The following is a 14,977-nucleotide window of genomic DNA, read 5'->3' as shown; positions in this document are numbered from 1 at the left end:
TAGTGTTCCTTTCTCCCAAGCTCTCCATGGATGAGAACTATACGGCCACAAGACACAAGACAAATTAACTCACAAAGATCACCATTTCTTATGCATATAGTTTGAACTTTGAGCTTTCAACTTCGAAAATGGAGAAAAAAAATAATAAACTTGTACTTGCTTTAACTTAATTAATTTAATGTTAGGTTTAAGTACTTCATCTACATGCTAAAGTGGGAAGGCAGACAAAATGCATCATGGACTATGTCATGCTTGGTGTTTGTTTGCTTGGGTTGTGCACTACTTGAAGTAAATTTTAATCAGAAAAGGTGCTATGGTAGTATGTTGACCATTAAAACCTTTGGGGGATTTTTTTTTAAAGCTATATTATAAGACTTAGCCAGAGAGCCTTTAATTTGGTCTAATTGTATAAGTTCCACTGTAAAATTTTTATTTGTGAAACTTTTATTACTCATATTCAACCTAGATGTAGTTATGCCAAAGATTCCTGACTATGAGTGCATGCTTGCAATTCAATCTTTGTGTTGTCCAAGTGGATGGATTATTTTTGTGCACACGCTCGTCTTTGTATTAATTTGTTGCATTTATATATATATATATATATAAGAGTTACTTTCCTCACACAAGGGCAATACATACCAACAAAAAAAATACTAAGTTTCTATGTAATTTTTTTTTTTGGAAACCCATAATTTTAAAAAAAATTTATATTATCTACATACGGATTAATTAATGTGGTACAATGTCAACTTTATTTATGCGAACAAATTAATGGCTTGCATGACGAGGGTAGAAACATGATGATCAAGAAGAGAACAAATTGATTTTTGAACTATTTTAAATTTTAAAAAAAATCCTAATTTTTGATACTAATTGTAGTCTTTTTATATGTTTGTATTAATACTTGTACATTTTATGTAAAATATTTAATAATCTTTAAAAAATAAAATAAAATATTTACTAGTTTGGTTAATAAATGTTTTTTTTTATCTATGTTTTTAAAAATAAATAATTAATAATTAATGTAGATAACCATTCATTATGTTGGCGAAAGAAGGAGAATTGAGAAAAATACCTTCGGACAGAGAGCACAAATGCTTGTAGATATATATATATATATAAATATATATATATATTTATATATAACACATGCTCCACTTGACCATGCTTATTCAAAACTCCATATCCTTGAATATATAGTTGAATTACCAACTTCAATTGCATTAGCTTTACATTAAATTATAGATCACAGATGCAACTCCACAAAAACACAAGTACTTCACAACCATGGGACACTTAACTAGTTTAATGAACATCATGTCCTTTTTGTTTTTGTTTTTGTTTTTATTTTTTTGTTTTTTGCTTCTTATTTTTATTTTTTTAAATTTCTGTGTTGTATGTATCATGAGAGGCATAAAATCACAATATGTGTGTGTTTGTGTGTCCTTTTTGTTTTGTATTTTGTTTTTTGCTTATTTTTATTTTTTTTTAAAATTTCTATGTTTTATGTATCAAGAGAGGCATAAAATCACAATATATATGTGTGTGTTTGTGTGTGTGTATACATACATGCATAATACATTGTTTTATAATGGTGTACTACTATACAAGTGCAAAGCTTAATCTCTACTCAACAAGTTCATGATTAAATAGTCATGCTTAATAAATTCAACTTTTGATGATAATATTTAAAAAAAATGTGTACAAATATATAAACAAGCATGATCATTGTGGAGACGTTGTGAAAAGAAAATAGAAAACATATAATCATATGAAGAATATTACAATAAATCTTCACATTCATTATAATGCTAGACTTGTGTTTATATATACATAAAACTGAGCTAATACAGATAAATTACATCCAATAATAATAACAATGATAATAATATATATAATATTAAATATATCATTCATTGATATTATGCGTAGTATGTTTAGATTCAAATCATACATGACAGATACTTGATTTTTTTTCTCATATATATTCAATGCGGAACTATTTACTTCATCTGATCTCATGGATAATTTTAAATTTAATTAAAATACGTGCCGTTTGATATTACACCAGTAACTCATTAAGAATTAAACTTTCGAGAAATGTACATTTTGAGAGCTTGGAATTGGGAACCATGAGAAGCCAATATTGGAGCAAACCATAACCAAGATATTTAACAGAAAGTAAGGAAGAAGCATTAACTGATTCATGATAAGTACCACTAATTAAAGCCTTGATCATCAAACAATCCTTATTCCTTCTCTTTTAGCAAAGAGGAGATCTATGTGGAATGCCTTTCCTTCTAGTACTCATGCTTGTAGCTATATCTTCACCGGAAACGCTATTCGCCGTCCTTGCGCAAACGAAGAGATCGGTCGTCTTCTTACTCACGATATCGATATCAACATCCATTGAATTTTCAGTGTTATTTACTTCTCCTTCTCCTTCTTCTTCTTCTGCTTCTTCTTCTTCTTCTTCTTCTTCTTCTTCTTCTTCTTCTTCCCCTTCTTCATCACCAATATCGACATCATTGGGGATAAGGAAATCTGGGCTTAGTGTCAAGGACTCACATTTCCTTAAGTACATTGATAAATCCTTGTTTTGGCTCAACACATAATCCACCTACAAAGAATGTATATATATACATGTAACTTTCATGATTAAATTATCATGAAGATGAATGATTAAGTGTTTTTTTTTAATAATATAGCCCAGAGCCTATATTCAAACTAAAAGAGCATTTTTTTTCCATAAAATAATAACATATAAGATAGAAATTAAAAGGTTATATAAGTAGTATTACCTTGCAACCAAGAGAGCAATGGATGTAGGGTTCTTGAAGGCATCTATCACAAGAGGTGCAAATGTTTGCTGACCCTTTGAACTGCCTACTTTGAGGTCTCTTCTTAATGAACACTACCTTTGAGCTATTAATTGTATAACACTACACATTTCCACAAACTATTAGTTTATATATATTTATACACACATTGATAGACATTGATATATTAAGTAAGAAACTATCTTCCATAATCTCAGGATCAACTATTAATTTGTATTCTTATTTTATGGTACAAATACTAATCATATTTGTCATGTATATAACATTATATAAGTTTTCAAGCAGTGTTTTTCTCTATTAGAAATCATATCAATTAATTGATTCACAAGTATTATAGTTAGATAAATGTACCTGAACATTTGAGCAATCTATGAGCTTCTCAAGGTCCTCCAAACGGACGACGTCATGATAAACGTATCGCCGGACTTGCAAAAGGCGATGATGGCGGTGAGAAGGGAGGCAGTGAGGACAGATGCTGTTGCAGCAATCAAGGCAGCAGATGTTCTTCTCATTTTTCTTGCCGGTTTCATGAATCGAACACCCGACGAAGAATTTCTGTGTGTTGAGAGCCTCCAACCAGGCAGGCTTCCTTATCTCCTTCAACAACATATATAGACCACATTATCATGATGAAATTCAGGGTTAAGTTATAAAATTATAAACTCCACTTGAAAAAAAAAATTCACATATCATTCTATATATAGATGTGTGTGAATGTGTGTATAACTCCCTAGTCTTTTGTTTTGTATATATAGAGACATAATAAATCATAGGAATGAGATGACAGCAAGCATGCTCTAACAAGTAATTATACTATATATATATATATATATATATATGGTTTGTGTGAAAGAAAGAAGTAGTGAATATATATATATATATATTAATAGAAATGTATTGAAGGCAATAGAAGAAGATAAATAGTTAATAAAACCTAATGACTTACAACCATGATCATATGAAGTGAAAGAGGAAGAAGAGTGCTATGAAGCTTAGGAGGTGCGAGTGTCTATATATATATATATAGTAATCAAACACAATATCTCATTAAAAACTTAGACAAGCACACACAATAGTCATATGAACTTTTGGATATGAAAAGAGAGCATGAGAGTCTAGATATATCAAAACTAGTAAATGAAACCATTGTTTTGTATGAAAGTGAGAGAGAGAGAGAGAGAGAGAGAGAGAGAGAGAGTAAAGGCTCACCATGATCATATGAAGTTAAGAATGGGAGAGCTAGAAGGTAATATGAAGCTTAGGGTTAGAGAAGATATATATATATATATATATATAAGGTATAATTTTCTCTGATGAGAAATTAAGATAGAGAAGGAGAGGGAGAGGGAGAGAGAGAACGTGGGTGTTGTTTCAATGTCTGCCTGTGAGTGCTGATGAGTGTTCTTGGCTGAAGAGCTCCACCCACTCATTTGCCTAAACTAATGCATAGGATGGGGGAAAGGGAGTGTTCCCCGAGGAGGTGTTTGGATTCCTTCTTTCAAGCCATTATTCATTACATTTCTATGGGAGACAACATTAATGCCCTCTTGTTTTGGCCAACTTTTAACCCTAATTCATGCTACATATATATGTGTGGAACACATTTGTATCAATTGGTATTCATACAAGACATATGATGATAATGATATGTTAGCCAATATTGGGTTAATTTCCCCCAACAATTAAGGCATTCCTTTCCATATGAGATATCAGAAGTTTAATTCTCATCTAATACATAGTGAATAGGATGAGTGGAGTACTCTTATACACAGAATAAAGTGATTGTGGTATATTTAAAACAAATCCGCTCATATTCCTAACAGTGGTTTGTTGATTTTGTAAAAATAAATTATTAAGTTATATTTTATGAAACAAATTAATGTATGTATTAAGGGTAATAACCAATGAAGTTTTTTTTTGCAATAAATGAATACTTTGTAGTTTATTTTAAAAAAAAACAAAATGATCAAGGAGCCTGTTAGGCAAAAATCATTATATATGTGCTAAAAAAATAAAATAGGCATTTAGTCTGGCAGATTGAAATCTTGGCTCCAACATTATATATATATATATATATATATATATATATTGTTACACATATTAAATATTATTTATATAGAATATGATGACAAGGTTAGTTATATTATATGAATACATTAGAGAAAGATAAAATAATTATGCGATTATAAACCTGATATATTACCATTGGTTTTTCGTTTTTGTAACAAATAAATTAATGTGCAATGTGATTAGAATCGGAAAGATTAATGAATCTTATGAGATATAGTTATAAGTTATAAATATATTTGGTGGTTATAGAGTTCCTATTCTTGTTAATAGGGATTAATATTATATAAACTTATTATAAACAATAATTGTACATCAACAAAATTAATTTGGTGTTTTATTTTCATAGTCATTTTTCTTCTTATATAGAGAACATGTGTGATATAACATGATAAAATTGATATAATTAAAAAAAATTATTCAAGCATGCAAAATATTAAACCAATATATAGAATAAAATTAGGATAAAATAAAATTAAGCCCATGCTAACAAACCATGATTTAACCTTTTCATATCTCTATCGATCTATATGTTTAATTATAAAAACTTATGTAAATTAGGAATGATGACCTTTGAACTTTCAATGAGGAATAATCGTAAATATAAGATTAACTTTGTTTACTTCGAGAACAAAAACAATAAAGAAAAAGAAAACATGCAAAGTTCTATGCGTTTGCACGTGTGCATGTTTCATTTGGCTCAGCATGCGAGACGCACGTGAGGCATGTTTGGTAAAAGATTCATGATCTCTTAACTTTAGTAGTTTATAGAATCAATTAAAATCCATGAATTTAACTCGGTTTTATGTGATTAATTAATTAATCTAGTTTAAAGACAAGATTAGATTGACCTCACATGATTAGTACTTTTTGGTCTAACATTCACAGGTGGATCTATGATGCTTTGTGTTTTAATATATATTTATATATATATATATAAATGATGATTGACACAACACTCTTGATCATAATAATTATCATAATAATTTCAGAGCATGAGGACTGCATGGAATTTCAAACTTGTGATTGGTAGCGTAAGATTGAGTTTTAAAAGGTGGATAACTCACTAAAGATTGAGTTTTTCTATTGAGACACATCCCTATTTTTAGAGATTTATATATATATATATATATTGTTAGAGGTGAAGTTGTTGTTGAATCTCATTGAATGAAGAATGAAGCTCTATTTGAAATTTAGTCAAGCTGCAGATGACTCAGCAACCAGCTCAACTTTAATTACATTTTATAACGGGCCACGTCATCAAGATTGTTATATAAACCAGTGATAGCTGTAAACATTTAATTCAATTGAAATGAGAATTAGTTCCAATTTTTCTCATCTCAAGCTTCTTCTCTCCTTCTCCTTCTCCTTTCTTCTCCAACGATTAATTAAACATGGATGTTTTCCTGATTTCCTGAAGAATCAACATGGTATCAGAGATCTTTCAAGGTGAATTTCTTCAGGAAATCTGTTTTTGTTGTTGATTTTGGTGTTCTATCCTATTCTTTTGGTGCTGTTTTCGTGGATTTCTTGGTGCTAGTTGTTCGTTTTGTGGCTGATTTGCTTTTCTAGCTTGCTTTTGTGGTGTTTTCTTGAGTTCTTGCCATTTGATCTTGGAGTTATGGCTGATTTGAATCAAGAAAATTTAGCAGCTAGAAGTTCTTCCATTAGTGATGTAACTAGTTCCCTTTACTTGAATATTTCTGAGAGTCCGGGTGTTGTACTTGTCTCTTAAGTCTTTAAGGGAACTGGATTTGGTCCTTGGAAGAGGTCCATGATCATTGCTCTTTTGGCAAAGAATAAATTGGGTTTTGTAGATGGTTCTTGTGTTAAACTAGCAGAAGGATCTCTTGATTCGTATCATTGGGAGAGATGCAACAATATGGTGATTTCTTGGGTTCTGAATTCCCTAGCAAATGAAATCTCAGAGAGTGTTTTGTATTGCAACAGCACAGCTCAAATTTGGGCTGAATTGGAACAGAGATTTGGGCAATCTAATGGAGCTGAGGTCTTTGAAATACAAAAGGAATTGTCACAGATTTCCCAAGGTGCAAGTAGTATTGCAATCTATTATACAAAGATAAAAAGTTTTTGGGATCAGCTTCAATCTTTAAGAGCACCTTCTGTCTGTACAACATGTGGTTCAACTACAATTTTGACAAAAGCTGATGAAGAACAGAAGTTGATGCAATTTCTGATGGGTTTAAATGAGCAGTACATTTCTATTAGAGGAAATATATTGATGATGAAGCCTCTACCTTTGGTAGCTCAAGTTTATTCAATTTTGATGCAAGAAGAGAAGCAAAGGGAGATTTACTCTAATTCCCATTTTGATTCTGCTTCTTTTCATGTTGGCCAAAACAATTCTCACCGAGGAGGTTTCTCTTTCCAAAGAGAAGAAAGGAGAAGGAGAGAAGAAGCTTGAGATGAGAAAAATTGGAACTAATTCTCATTTCAATTAAATTAAATGTTTACATCTATTACTGGTTTATATAACAACCTTGATGACGTGGCCCATTATAAAATGTAATTAAAGTTGAGCTGGTTTCTGAGTCATCTGCAGCTTGACTAAATTTCAAATAGATCTTCATTCTTCATTCACAAAACAAAGAGAGCTTCAATGAGATTCAGCAACAACTTCACCTCTAACACCCCCCCTCAAGTTGGAGGGTGTGAAGAAGCATGAAACACTCCCAACTTGGAAATTTGATGCTGATGTTGAGGTCCAGATAAACTTTTTTGTAAAAACATCCATGTTTAATCGTTGGAGAAGAAAGGAGAAGAAGGAGAGAAGAAGCTTGAGATGAGAAAAATTGGAACTTATTCTCATTTCAATTGAATTAAATGTTTACAGCTATCACTGGTTTATATAACAACCTTGATGACGTGGCCCATTATAAAATGTAATTAAAGTTGAGCTGGTTGCTGAGTCATCTGCAGCTTGACTAAATTTCAAATAGAGCTTCATTCTTCATTCACAAAACAAAGAGAGCTTCAATGAGATTCAGCAGCAACTTCACCTCTAACACATGTTGTTGCTCTATCTTCAGCAGAAGCTGAATATCGATCAATGAGACAGGTTTGTTCTGAACTAACTTGGTTAAGCAGATTATTGCATGAATTAACAGTCCCTACTGAAACACCAATTGCTCTGAAATGTGATAATCAAGCAGCAATTTATATAGCCAGAAATCCAATTTTTCATGAAAGAACAAAACACATAGAAATTGATTGCCATTATGTTTGAGAGCAATTACAAAGAGGTCTGATTAGTTTACATCATGTTCCATCCAAACAACAATTAGCAGATGTTTTTACAAAAAGTTTATCTGGACCTCAACATCAGCATCAAATTTCCAAGTTGGGAGTGTTTCATGCTTCTTCACACCCTCCAACCTGAAAGGGGGGGATGTTAGAGGTGAAGTTGCTGCTGAATCTCATTGAAGCGCTCTTTGTTTTGTGAATGAAGAATGAAGCTCTATTTGAAATTTAGTCAAGCTGCAGATGACTCAGCAACCAGCTCAACTTTAATTACATTTTATAATGGGCCACGTCATCAAGGTTGTTATATAAACCAGTGATAGCTGAAAACATTTAATTCAATTGAAATGAGAATCAGTTCCAATTTTTCTCATCTCAAGCTTCTTCTCTCCTTCTTCTCCTTTCTTCTCCAACGATTAAACATGGATGCTTTCCTGATTTCCTGAAGAATCAACACATATATATATATATACACACACATATATATAACAAGAATTTTGTAAATAGCAACTATAATTAACTACTATTGAAGGGGTATTCTAGTAGACCGATATTTACATGAATTAACTTATTAACTCGCTGAATAACATTGTAAGAATTAATATTGAATATTTCTCCCATTATAAAATAGGGCTTTATAGCAAGAATAAATTTTGGTTTAATCATTAATTTGATGATATAATCTCGCTAGAAAAAATTATTTTATTATTACTATAATTACTATTAATCATCTAGTTTTTATAAATAAATAAATCTAATCAAAGCTTTAACTTAAAATTTTTTTCAACCTTCTAAAATATTAAAGTGAAGATGAACATCCACAAGAATAGACATCCACAGGAATTAATTTATTGATTTTGTAAACAATATTATAAGAATAAGTATTAAGTATTTAATTATATCATAATAATACAAGTGTCTATAGCAATAACATATTTTGGTTCAGCTATTAATTTGATGGTATAATCTCACTGGATAAGCCATTTTCATTGTTACTGTAATAGTGTTAAACTGTGTTGATTAGATAAAATTATCATGTAATTTTTTTAAAATAAATAAATCCAATCAAAGCTTTATTTTAAAAATTTTCCAATCTTTCTAAAATATTAAAATGAAGATGAACATGCATAAAAACTCCAAGATTATTAAGTATATAAAAAAACGAATGGTCAATGCCACCTCTTCATCATCTTTCGGTTCATTTATTAAAAAAAAAAAGCAAAAGAAGGAAGAAAAAAAAACTAATCTTGATTAGGTTAATTAATTAGAAAGAGATTACAAAGAACAACACTTGCTTGAATGACCAAGAAACAAGGAGTTATTATTAATAAATGTTGGCATAATTACAACCTCACAAATGTACATTTTGATGACCAACTTGTTGTTGGGTTTCAGCCCATTTGGGCTAGAAGAAATAATTGGGCTTGGCCCAAGTTGAAGAAAAAAAAAACTGCATCAATAATGGAAGTCACTTGAGGATTTAATGGTAATTTTTCCATTGGTATTTATAACCAAGTGAGATGATGAGGATATTGGTGAGGTCAGCCAAGAAAAGGGAAAGAAGGTAAAATGTGAGAGTTTGAAGGCAAGGAAACCAAGAAGAAGAGGAAGACAAAGGAGGCTAGGGTTAAGCAAAGCAAGATGATCGGTCGGCAAAATCAGTGCCGGATTTCGCCCCAACTTCGGGTAGTCAATCCTTGCGGGTAGCTATCCCAGCCTACCGGTTTGATCTTCCTTAATCTCTTCTTGATGTCTCTCTTTGTTATCCATTATGTGTGTTGATGATGTATGTGTGCCAAGAGCTTGCTCTCGAGTTGTTGTGCCTTCTTCTTTGTTATCCTCTAGTCAGTATCTAGAGAGAAACCTCTTTGTTATCCCTCTAGTTGTATCTAGAGAGAAACCTCTTTGATCCTCTAGTTGTATCTAGAGAGAGACCCTCATCAGTATCCCATTGTTGATGTAGTGAAGCATGTTTAAGAGGCTCTAAGGAGTCCCGTGGTTTTTCCTCGATTCGTAGGGTTTTCCACGCTAAATCGCTGTCTTGCATTGTCAGTATGTTTGTTCATCCCATTCTAACAAGAATTGAGGGGTTTGGTAGTGTTTTATGCTCGAGTTGGAGCCTTGAAGATTTGTAGAACATTTGGGAAGATTTTGAAGCCCTCAAAGGATCTAGTTCAAGGTGTTACCGCTCCACGCTGGGCCACACGCGGGCAGCAGCAAACTTAGTTAGCTGAAGCGTGACGATCGCCGAAGTGCGCGCGGCCGCACGCGTCGCACGCAAGCTTTATTTCGTGAACCACGCTGATCGCCAGTGACCCGCGCGGGCCGCGTAGAATTGCCAGTGAAGTTTACGGGCCGCACACCGTCCGCGCGTGAACAATAACAGTGCTACAACGCCAGTGAATAGTTGCATTGCTACAGTAATTTCCGCAGTTTTTCACTGTTTCAAAATATCGTCCAAACCCCAACAAGTGGTATCAGAGCGCCAGGTTGATAGAGGCAATTCTTGTGATCTAGAATGGAAGGAGAAAATACATATATGATGATAAAATTATCCCAATCGAATTATTCGATTTGGAAGAGAAGGATGCAAGACTTGTTAATTGTGAAAGATCTGTGTCTCCCTACTATGGGGAAGACAAAGCCAGGGAGTATGACTGATGATGAATGGGGGATATTGCATTTGAAGGCAGCTGCCACAATCAGGCAATGGGTTGATGCAAGTATCTTCCACCATATTTCTGAAGATGTGAAGGCAGATAAGCTATGGAAAAAGCTAGCAGCCTTGTATGAGAAAAATACCTTCAGAAATAAGCCCACAACCATCAGAAGATTGGTGAATTTGAAGTACAGAGAAGGAAAGAGTATGACTGTGCATACTAGTGACTTTCAGGGCTTGGTGAACCAATTGACATCTATGGAGATGACTCTTGAAGATGAATTGCAAATGTTGCTACTTCTAAGCTCTCTACCAGATAGTTGGGAAACATTGGTAGTATCTCTGTGTACTTCAGCCCCTGGAGGAGTGTTAACAATGGAGATGGTGAAAGAAAGCTTATTGAGTGAAGAAGCCAGAAGAAAAGACAAAGGTGAATCTTCTTCTGAAGCACTCATATCAGAAACCCATGAACAACGTGGAAGAAGTGCAAGTAGACTTCCACAGGTTTATGGGGACAGAGAAATATCCAGAGTAAGGCCAAGAAGCAGGAAGAACATCAAGTGTTTTCACTGCAACAGAGTGGGTCATATGAAGAAGGAGTGCAGATTCCTAAGGAGAGAACAGGGTAGAGGAAGTGAAGAGGAGAAGGAAACAAATACAGTAGCCGCAGAGGGTGACATTTGTGTTGTCTGTGATGATAGCTGTATTAGTTTGGGAAGCCAAGAGAGTAACTGGGTACTTGACTCAGGAGCGTCATTCCATGTTACTTCTCATGAAGACCTCTTTACTTCTTACTCTAGTGGTGATTTTGGGGATGTGAAGATGGGGAACAATGCTACATCAAAGGTTATGGGTATTGGAGATGTTTGGTTGGAGACAAACCTTGGGTACAAGTTGCTACTCAAAGATGTCAGGCATGTTCCAGACATGAGCCTAAGCCTAATATCCACAAGCAAGCTTGATGATGAGGGGTTCGCTCAGCTTGGTTTGGTGAAGGCAAATGCAAGCTTACCAAAAGGCTCCCTAGTGGTTGCTAGAGGAAAGAAGACGGACACACTCTATGGTTTGCAAGCAAGGGTTCACAAAGGAGAGGTGAATACAGTTAAGGAGGGTGGAGACATCGATCTTTGGCACAAGAGGCTTTGGCCACATCGGCGTAGAAAAGAATTGCATCTTCTCGCTATGAACCAATGTCTACCCAACTTGGAAGGTATGACTCTCAAAGCTTGTGATGATTGCTTAGAGGGAAAAATTGCATAAAGTTGTTTTTCACTCATATTCCCCATGTACGTAAGTCATGTATTCTTGATTTGATTCATATTGGTGTATGTTTCATGCAAGAGGAATCCCTCGAGGAGCACATTGTTTTGTAACCTTCATAGATGATCACTCAAGGAAGGTGTGGACCACTACTCTGAAGACCAAAAATCAGGTTCTTGATGCTTTCAAGGAGTTCCATCTCAAAGTTGAGAACGAGACAGTGGAAGAAACCGGAAGCGCCAAGGCGCATAGGGCTAGGTGTGTACGGTGGACAGTTTGAACAGTATTGCAAACTCAGTGGTATCAGGCTTGAGATGACACCTGCCAGGACACCTCAGTAGGATGGTGTGGCAGGGTTGATGAACAAGGCAATTGGTGAGAGGATCAGATGGATGCTCTCTCATGCAAAGCTGCCTAAGCCCTTTTGGGGAGAGGCAATGAGGACTGCAGTTGATTTGATCAACCTTTCTCCAGTAGTTAGTTTGGACAGTGGTGTGCTAGACAGGGTTTGGACTGGAAAAGATGTCTCATATGATTACTTGAGAGTGTTTGGTCAGCAGGCCTTTGTTCATGTTCCTAAGGGATGGAAGATCCAAGCTTGATGGTATCGAGGCAATTCCATGTGTTTTTCATGGGGTATTGCCATGATGAGTTTGCATACAGGGTTGTGGGATCCCGTGAGCAAGAAAAATTGTCAAGAGCAGTAGATGTGGTATTCCTTGAAGGCCATGTGGTAGATGATGGCAACCAAGGTGAATCTCCCTAGTTCCTCCGTTGGAGTTTCCGACAATTTGGATCCTATATCCCCTCTTATGGTGAATGTAAATCAAGGGGAGATGTCCAAAAAAGATAGTGATGAGATAAGGGTAATTATAGCCCATCCAACTAATGAAGAAAAGTTAGCTGACGGGGCAGCAGTACAAGCCTATTTGACTGATGGAGTAAGGCCACTTAAAGGGCAGGGGACAATCTCATGTAGTTGATGCTATAGAACCAACTAATGAAGAAGAAAGTACTACCATCACCAACACCACCAGTGAAGCCCTCGCTGAGAAGAACTACTAGAGAGTGTTATCTATCTAATAGATGCAGTACTAAGGAGTCTGTCATGCTTAGTAACGGTGGAGAACCAGAAACTTAGTTGCATGACAAGAAGCAAAAGTGGTTTAAAGCCATACAAGAAGGAATGAGTTCCTTGTATGAGAACCATAATCATGATTTGGCGAAACTGCCTAAGGGCAAGAAGGCACTCAAGTATAAGCGAGTGCACAAGCATAAGATCTTGCCTAAGGAGAAGATTGCGGCTTGTAGGCAAAGGGTATGCTTGGATGAGCCCCCCAAATGGAGCTGAGGGGGAGGTTTGTTGGGTTTCAGCCTCATTTGGGCTAGAAGAAATAATTGGGCTTGGCCCAAGTTGAAGAAAAACCGCATCAATAATGGAAGCCACTTGAGGATTTAATGGTAATTTTTTTCCATTGGTATTTATAACCAGTGAGATGATGAGGATATTGGTGAGGTCAGCCAAGAAAAGGGAAAGAAGGTAAAATGTGAGGGTTTGAAGGCAAGGAAACCAAGAAGAAGAGGAAGACAAAGGAGGCTAGGGTTAAGCAAGGCAAGATGATCGGTCGGCAAATCAGTGCCGGATTTCGCCCCAACTTCGGGTAGTCAATCCTTGCGGGTAGCTATCCCAGCCTACCGGTTTGATCTTCCTTAATCTCTTCTTGATGTCTCTCTTTGTTATCCATTATGTGTGTTGATGATGTATGTGTGCCAAGAGCTTGCTCTTGAGTTGTTGTGCCTTCTTCTTTGTTATCCTCTAGTTATATCTAGAGAGAAACCTTCTTTTGTTATCCCTCTAGTTGTATCTAGAGAGAAACCTCTTGTTATCCTCTAGTTGTATCTAGAGAGACCCTCATCAGATCCCATTGTTGATGTAGTGAAAGCATGTTTAAGAGGCTCTAAGGAGTCCCGTGGTTTTTCCCTCGATTCAGTAGGGTTTTTCCACGCTAAATCGCTGTCTTGCATCGTCAGTATGTTTGTTTATCCCATTCTAATGATAATCGAGGGGTTTGGTAGTGTTTTATGCTCGAGTTGGAGCCTCGAAGATTTGTAGAACATTTGGGAAGATTTTTGAAAGCCCTCAAAGGATCTAGTTCAAGGTGTTACCAGTTCACGCGGGCTACACGTGAGCCGCGCAAACTTGTTAGTGAAGTGTGACGATCGCCAGTGAAGTGCGCGGGTTGCACGCGGACCACGCAAGCTTATTTGTGAACCACAGCGGATCGCTAGTGAACCGCGCGGGCCGCGTAGAATTGCCAGTGAAGTTTGCGGGCCGCACACCGTCCGCGCGTGATCAGTAACAGTGCTACATCGCCAGTGGACAGTTACATTGCTACAGTAATTTCCGCAGTTTTTCACTGTTTCAAAATATCGTCCAAACCCCAACACTTGTTTAAGTGATTTTAGATGTCATTTAAGCCTTTAAGAAAGAGCAAGTGACATTACATGTTAATTAAGCCATTTATATAATATATGATATGACTAACAGATCTCCCCTTCTTGACCAAAAAAATTTATTCAAATCAGAATTAAAATAAATTTTTTTCCTCTCTATATATAATATTAAAAATATAATAATTATCACTAAATTTTTTTAAAAAAAAAATTAACAATTTTTTAATTTACTGACACCGGTCCCTATGTAAAGGGTTCATATTTTATTGAGAAAGTGAGTTTAAATATTAGCTTATATAAAGTGAGCTGAGATAAAATGTTAAAAATAAATATTATTTTTAACCCAACGTGATATAAAGTTTTGAAGATATTTGATTTAATTTTTCTTTTAAAAATATAAATTTAATTAATTTTAATTAAAATCAAGTATTTAAAT

At 34.9% G+C, this 14,977-nt stretch overlaps 1 protein-coding gene across 1 annotated transcript; it reads right to left on the bottom strand.

The window, feature by feature from the left end:
* Window positions 1-2,263: 2,263 nt before the first annotated feature.
* LOC120278454 lies at window positions 2,264-3,449 on the bottom strand. Its single transcript, XM_039285248.1, has 3 exons — window positions 3,192-3,449; window positions 2,802-2,942; window positions 2,264-2,620 (listed from the first exon to the last, which is right to left on the bottom strand). The coding sequence occupies exons 1-3, from the start codon at window positions 3,447-3,449 to the stop codon at window positions 2,264-2,266; spliced, it is 756 nt and encodes a 251-aa protein (XP_039141182.1).
* Window positions 3,450-14,977: the final 11,528 nt, after the last annotated feature.

This window comes from Dioscorea cayenensis, chromosome 16, assembly GCF_009730915.1.
Source record: "Dioscorea cayenensis subsp. rotundata cultivar TDr96_F1 chromosome 16, TDr96_F1_v2_PseudoChromosome.rev07_lg8_w22 25.fasta, whole genome shotgun sequence".
In the NCBI taxonomy this organism is placed as follows: Eukaryota; Viridiplantae; Streptophyta; class Magnoliopsida; order Dioscoreales; family Dioscoreaceae; genus Dioscorea; species Dioscorea cayenensis.
Note: the sequence above shows the minus strand (reverse complement) of the source record. Positions and strands in the feature narration are given on the sequence as shown.